Genomic DNA, 7,161 nt, shown 5'->3' on the forward strand with positions numbered 1-7,161 from the left:
TATAGATAAAATTCGTAAATTTAAAGAACCACAAGGAGTATTTATATAATTTGATGTATATATACTATTATTTTTCCATTCCATAACTCGTGGACCAGCAAACTTGGGCCGCGTAATTGGATCCATTTTATCCACATAGTCACAAAGATCATTATATTTTTTCTTCCGTTTTCATATATATTAATTTCATGTTAGTAATTTATACTACAACATAGGCAAACCTTAGCTCCTATCAAATGAATAAAATTGTATATGATTTTATTGAAATAATGGCAAGCGAACCATGTTGAGACTTTCGCTTGAGAACCTAAAAATTCAACAAATTATAATGAAAAATGAAAAACTAGTGGAGTGTAAAATTTCCAAATTAGCTTATCACATTATGGTTTTCCATTGAACTTTGAACTTCAAAACACACTTTTCATAAAGTTATTTATCCTCAGTTTTAATGGAAAACATTTCATATTATGCCTGTCGATTTAGCTATCAAGTGGCTGCCGGAGTTGTTGCTAGCGCCTGAGAATCCCCGGTGGTGACATCAAGTGGTGATGCTATTACCTGAGAATCCTCAGTGACGCCTACAGGAGTTGCTGGTGTTGCCTGACTATCCTCGGTGGTGGCACCAAGAGGTGTTGCTGCCGCCTGAAAATCCTCATTAGTGGAGGCGGTGGTGGCAGCAGCAGGTGTTTCTGTGGTTGTTGCCTGAGAATTTTCAGATGTAGAAACAGATAAAGGGGTGGAGGACAAAGTAGGTATGTTGTTGGTGTTGCGTAGTGCCGGATTTTTGAGTTCATCAAGGCCAATTTCTTTTTCAAGGGTGCTCTTGAATTCCCTAGAAACTTCCTATAAAAATATACATACCATTCATGACACCAATTTATTTCAAAGTTGTGAAAATTATGTTTGAAGACATTACCTGAAGTTCCCTAATTGTCGGTTGAAATGTTCGTAAAGTTTGCCCTAGATTTTTTGCAATCTGCAATCAAAAGCAAACCCATTTATTTATGATTTATCAGATTAAATGCAAATGATATCAAGAAATTAGGGTTTTTAAGGTGATAAAATACAATACCTCAGCAAGACCTTTAGGGCCAAAAACCAACAATGCGACTACTCCGATCACTAAAGCTTCAGGAGCCCCAACTCCAAATAAAGATGCAAACACAACTTTCCCTCGACATTTCTTTCTCTTTTCTGCATACGCAGATCACCACAAGCATATCAAGCGTAAAAATACACAAATTCATTCATAATCCATCTGTTCCAAAAGGATTGACTTTTTAGTCAAACTAAGAGCTTTTCAACTTACAAATTGATATGCATTTCAAAGTTTTCTACTGTTTTTTTCTGCTAGCTCTAATCAACTATGAATAGGTCGAAGATGGTGTCAAATTCATAACAGGAGTCTACAATCTACATCATTCTCCATTTGATAATACCATGAGTAATGAGTTCGACTATGAACGGAGGGAGGGTATATCAAGATATGAACATTAACTTACTCGATAAAAGAAACTTACCAAATCTCAAAGATTTTAGCGAGATTGAAAACCCATTGTGCCTGAGGCCATTCCAAGAAGAAAAAGAAGCTAAACCCGTTTGGGGAACGAATGTTATTGAACGAAGTATTTGATTTTTAGGGTAGGAAAAGGAAAGTGCGGTGTTAGAAAGAGAAGCAATAAAGGGATATGTTCTAGAAACAGTCGGTAATGGAGATGAAGTGTGAGATAGAGAGGAAGGATGAGTGAGGGTTGCAGAAGCCATTAGTGATTGGTATGGTGGTAGTTGGTTATGGCGTGCCGATCTGAGCTTCACTTCTGGGGAAATGTTTTGATTGAAAGGCAATTGGTGTTTGTTTGGATGTGCCGATGTGGTGGTAGTTAGACCCTGAAGACAATTAAATATCAAGCAAAGTCAAATGTATGTAGTTTTTGACATAAGAATTTTTTTTTTACTATAATTCTTTTCGATTTTTTTGTAACTTTTTGCTAGTAATGTTTATCAATTTTTTATAGGCAACAATTTTGATGAATCTAAACCAACTTCTTATAAAACTAACAAACAATTCTTTTAATCTAAACCAACAAACATCTTAAGTTAAAACCAATTCTTAGATATAATATTATAGGTATAAAACTAATCATTCCTTTTTATAAAAATAAACAAAAGAAAATAAGAAACATTTAGATGTGGATGTCAGATCTTTCTCACGAGGATAGGAACGCAAAATGCTTCAACATGAATCATGATATGATAAGCAAGCAATTAAGCATTTCCCCCAACCAAATCAAAGCTCTAATTGTCCAAATTCCAGTTGCGTCTTCAACTTCCTTCACGAAGGTCTTCTGAAAAGTGGATTGTTTTGGATATGTTATCAATGTTCAAAGGCATTTAGACAATACGAGAATATAGAAGATGTACCGCCTGATTCAAATGTAGATGATAGCTTCTGAGTTGCGGTGGGTCCGGGTCCGGGTCCTATGTCATGATACAACATCATTTATTTAACCTTAGCAAAATTCAACATCAAAATTCAAACTCATAATCCCCTTTCTGGTTGACGTAAGCAGCAACTTGGTATGTTCAATTCAAAAATCTAAACCTAAGCTTGTTCAATAAAAAATTCAACATTACCTAACAAATACACAAGAAAGTTCAAAATTAAAACTTAATAAAATCGAAGCTGTGATATGGAGAAAACGAAGCTAAACAAAGCATAATCGAAGTTGAATGTATAGACATTGAAGCTGTGAGATGGAGTAAATAAATCGTACATGAGACCAAATCGTTGGATGATGTGTTCAGAGCTAGAGTCGTCGTCTTTTGTAGCCAGAGGTGGAGTGTACGACCGGAGTTGTGGCCGGTAATGGTGATGCAACTTGGTGAGACGGTGACTTTCTTCCCTTGTGTCGGGGTCTGCTTACGTTGTTCGGTAAAAGTTGATTTAGGGCACGATAAGTTTTTTTTTCTACTAAATGACAAAATCACCATTATTGATAAATACTTTCAAAAGTATATCCATATGGTAAATAATTTTTTTTAAACACCACTACGGTCAAAAACTCCAAATGTATGTAACATTTTTACATTGGCTCTTTTTTTTAATCTTTTTATTAGACCAGGTGATATTGTCATAACACCCTCAGTTAGGGTTGGAAGACTAGGCTCGACAACTACCATAACATGTTCGAAAAACACCACTCTACTATGATGACATGCCAAGAAGAATGAATGTACATAGCAAAGCATTAGAGAGAGAGAGAGAGAGAAAGAGAGAGAGAGAGAGAGAGAGAGAGAGAGAGAGAGAGAGAATGTGTAATTCTTAATCGGCAGAGTAAAAAAAATATTATTATAACCAATCTCATCACTATAACATGTTGAGCTTGAAGTGTGACAAAATTGATGTAAGGGTGACATAGCTGCTAAAAAACTAAGTTGACATGGTGACAAACATGTCAGCACTTCCTCCAGCCTTATGCTAACATCTGTAACATGCCAACCCATAACATTATTGAACATGACCTTATGTGTTATGGTGTGTTATATTGAGGTGAGGTGAAGAAGCGTGACGAGATAAGAGGCTTAATTCTTTCTCTCTCTCTCTCTCTCTATCTATCTATCTATCTCTTTCTTTATCTCTCTCCTTCCCTCTCTCTCAATTTTATATTAAATTTTTAAAAGTTGTTTGGGCGATGGATATTTTTCATGAGTAAATGTACACATAATGATATGGCAAAATATTTTATGTTAAGGTGTTATGGATACATCTTATAGTCTTAAAATTTAACCCAACAACCCACCATTTTCCCCTTTCCTCTCTTATGTCAACTCCACCGAGATCACCTCCTACCCTTATCGTCTCTTTCCATTGTCTCTAACAATACCACCATCGTTTGTGTACGATTTATGGTTTAAATTGGTTGTTGATTTGTCGGTTTTTTATATTGGATTTAATTTTAGTTAAGCCTATTCAACGTTTAGGTTGCATTTTAAAGAATTTCCCCTCTTGAATTTGTAGGGTTTAAAATTTAAGCAAAATTTTAGGCGGGTTTTGAGTAATAATTGTGTGGTATGTATATATACACGAAGATACATAGGAAAAAGCCTATAGAAATAACCAAAATACTATAAGTCACGTCTTTAGTCAAATTACAATCATTTATGGCATAGTCTTGACTAAAATTTTGTTTCAAAATGAATACTTCACATTACTTACCCAATACTTTGCCTGCTTCAGTCTATTCTTGAGCTCGAACCTATTACTTGTTAGCCTCTTAATTGAAGTTTTTTTTGAAATCAAACATTTCTCATTATTTAGTTGATATGTTAAAACATCCCAAAAATACCGTCCAAAATTTTCATTTTAAATCATTAAGAAAATCAGTTATCAACATTAGTGTAACACCGTAAAAATTCAAACCAATTTAAACTTTTCAAAAACAACTCACTTTCATTAATTCATTACAAAAAGGCTTTCAATACTTTTATTATCAGAGTATTTTTCCCATATCCATATCATAAAACATAAACACGAGGAGCGGTACGATCACGCCTTTGCCTTGCCACGGTCTCCTGAAGTACCTGAAACATTAAACCACAACTGTAAGCTCGAAAGCTTAGTGAATTACCCCTAAAATACTACATACAACACATACGCCTTTCCAATCCATAACAACACATACACCCTTCCAGGCCATAACAACACATACGCCCTTCCAGGCCATGACTCCATGGGATCTTCCGATCCGAATGTCTCAGGGGATTTCCATCCCATACCTCTGTTGACCTTCCGGTCCATACTCTGTTGACCTTCCGGTCCATATCATATTAACCTTCCAGTCCTTATCATACATGACATACATAGCACATACATATCATATAATCACATATAACATGGTGACCTTCCGGTCCATAACATACTGCTCATAACATAACTTAACACATACACCTCTCATAACATCTCTCAACATATATCTCATACTCTATTATCACATAAGACCTTCCGGTCACACATATACCATCCTAACTATCAGGATACCGACCTTAACCAAGTCCCTAATGTATACCATCCTAACTACCAGAATGCAAACGCAGCAAAGCAATAACATAACAGCAATACCCGGATTTCCATTCGATAGAGGGCCGGCCTTGGTGCCGTAGACCCTGTCAATATAGTGAGGATAACTCACCTGCAACTGCCGACTGAAGAATAAAATCATGTTGCTCCGACCACCAGCACGAACTTCGCCACTGATCATTACTGAAAATCAAATCAATAAATACCAATAATTACCAAAATACCTCTGGAAGTCAACTGGTCAACCCTTGGTCAAAGTCCAAGTCCCCAGTCAAAGTCAACCTTCCTGACTGACTCTACTCGCCGAGTCAACCCGCTGACTCATCGAGTCCCTATACTCAGAACTCCCAATTCACGACTCAACTCGTCGAGTCGCCTTAAGACTCGCCGAGTCCAACAACTCTGAGTCCTTTCTCCCTCAACTCACCGAGTCGTCCCTCGACTCACTGATTCACAGCTCAACCCAAAAAGGTTAGGACTCCACGACCAGACTCCCCGAGTCCAAGAACAGACTCACCGAGTCCAAGGCAACATTCAACATACTCGCCGAGTTGTTCTTCCAACTTGTCGAGTTCCTGCTCATCTTCATCTAACTCGCCGAGTTCACCCATGTGACTCGTCGAGTACCTTTAGTTCTTAATCCATACAGTGGCTTTCCAAGCTTTGCAGGGGCTCCAATCCATAGATCTACTCTCCTATAAGCCACCCATCACATAAAGTGGCAAACTTTACGTGAATCCAAAGAGATCTAAGCCATATACACTCTAGGGCTAGGGTTTGGGACTAAAAGGCTTCATTAACAACTCTTGAACAGGGACTTTATGCTCTTTTGGATCATCACTACACTAGATCTGAGGTAGCAACCTCAGATCCAACCTCCAAACTCAAGATAGCACTAGATATACTCCCAAAAATCCCACAAATGATAGATCTAGATGGATAACGGCTCAAACAATGAATCATTACCTCAAGAGAAGACTCCAACAGAAGAATAAGCCAAAACCTTGAAAAGCCCCTTGCTCCAAGCCTCTTAATCTTCAAAGATCTCTTCAACAACACTCCTTTAAGATCCAAATGCTCTCTAATTCTCTCACAAACGAATATTAGGGTTTCTGGACTTCAAGGAAGAGCAAAGAGGCTGGGGAGAGGGTATTATGTTCCTTATATAGGGCTCAACCCCCGGGATTAGGGTTTTCTCCACACAGCACCAACTCGCTGAGTCCAGCCACCGACTCGCCGAGTTGGCCACTTAACCCGCGACCAGAATCGTTACCCTACTCGCCGAGTCTACTCATGGACTCGCCGAGTTGACCATCCACATTTTCACTTTGAAACCTGAACTTGCACTCTTGAACTCGGGATGTTACAATTCTCCTCTACTTAAATTAGGTTTCGTCCTCGAAGCCTGCTGCAACACACAATTCCAGATAATACCCCCACAATGCACCTCCTGGTGTCAAACGACCCAAGTTCCTCCGAACATTACTATCAAGCCTTATAAAGTCCAACTCTTCCCTTCCAGAGTTACGACAGCTGATTCAAGTCGGCCACCGGCTTCTTTCTCTGGTAACGACCCTTATTAACCAAAGATCACCCGATGATACTTTCATCACTCCAAAACACAACAATCACTTGACCCTTATGAAGCTAGACATCCCCCTAGACCACCGGGTCCTGACTCGGTACCAGGCTGCTACTCCCTTCCTCGACTGACATATCCTTATCAAATTCACTTCTGGGACTTATCCCACTTTCCTTTCCGAATCCCATTTTTTTTCTTTCCGAGCTAGCAGGATGGTACATCCTTCAGCTCCCGAGCAACTCCCATGAGCTCTCCCCTGCAACCACATACGCATGCTGAACCTGCTCTAACACTCTCGGGGTGGAAATCCCGACACGCTGACGATACCTCCAAACATCTCTGGGATGAATTATTACTACATACATCACCTCCTAATTACAACCATACAGAAAATCCAAGGCTCCCTCCTTGCATCCCTTCTGAACTCCTCTGGTTCTACACTACCGGAAATCCTTCCGTAACCTCATCAGACACCCAACCCAGATGTGTTTCCATACCACTG

The 7,161-nt window shown here is 38.7% G+C and overlaps 1 protein-coding gene across 1 annotated transcript; it reads right to left on the minus strand.

Moving 5' to 3' along the window:
* Positions 1-359: 359 nt before the first annotated feature.
* LOC111908428 (sec-independent protein translocase protein TATB, chloroplastic) lies at positions 360-2,262 on the minus strand. Its single transcript, XM_023904259.2, has 5 exons — positions 2,212-2,262; positions 1,521-1,887; positions 1,073-1,194; positions 917-976; positions 360-843 (listed from the first exon to the last, which is right to left on the minus strand). Exons 1-5 carry the CDS (start codon positions 2,245-2,247, stop codon positions 487-489), a joined length of 942 nt encoding a protein of 313 aa, XP_023760027.1. The 5' UTR covers positions 2,248-2,262; the 3' UTR covers positions 360-486.
* Between the last annotated feature and the right edge of the window lie 4,899 nt (positions 2,263-7,161).

The sequence above is a fragment of the Lactuca sativa genome, chromosome 8, assembly GCF_002870075.4.
Source record: "Lactuca sativa cultivar Salinas chromosome 8, Lsat_Salinas_v11, whole genome shotgun sequence".
NCBI classification, from domain to species: Eukaryota; Viridiplantae; Streptophyta; class Magnoliopsida; order Asterales; family Asteraceae; genus Lactuca; species Lactuca sativa.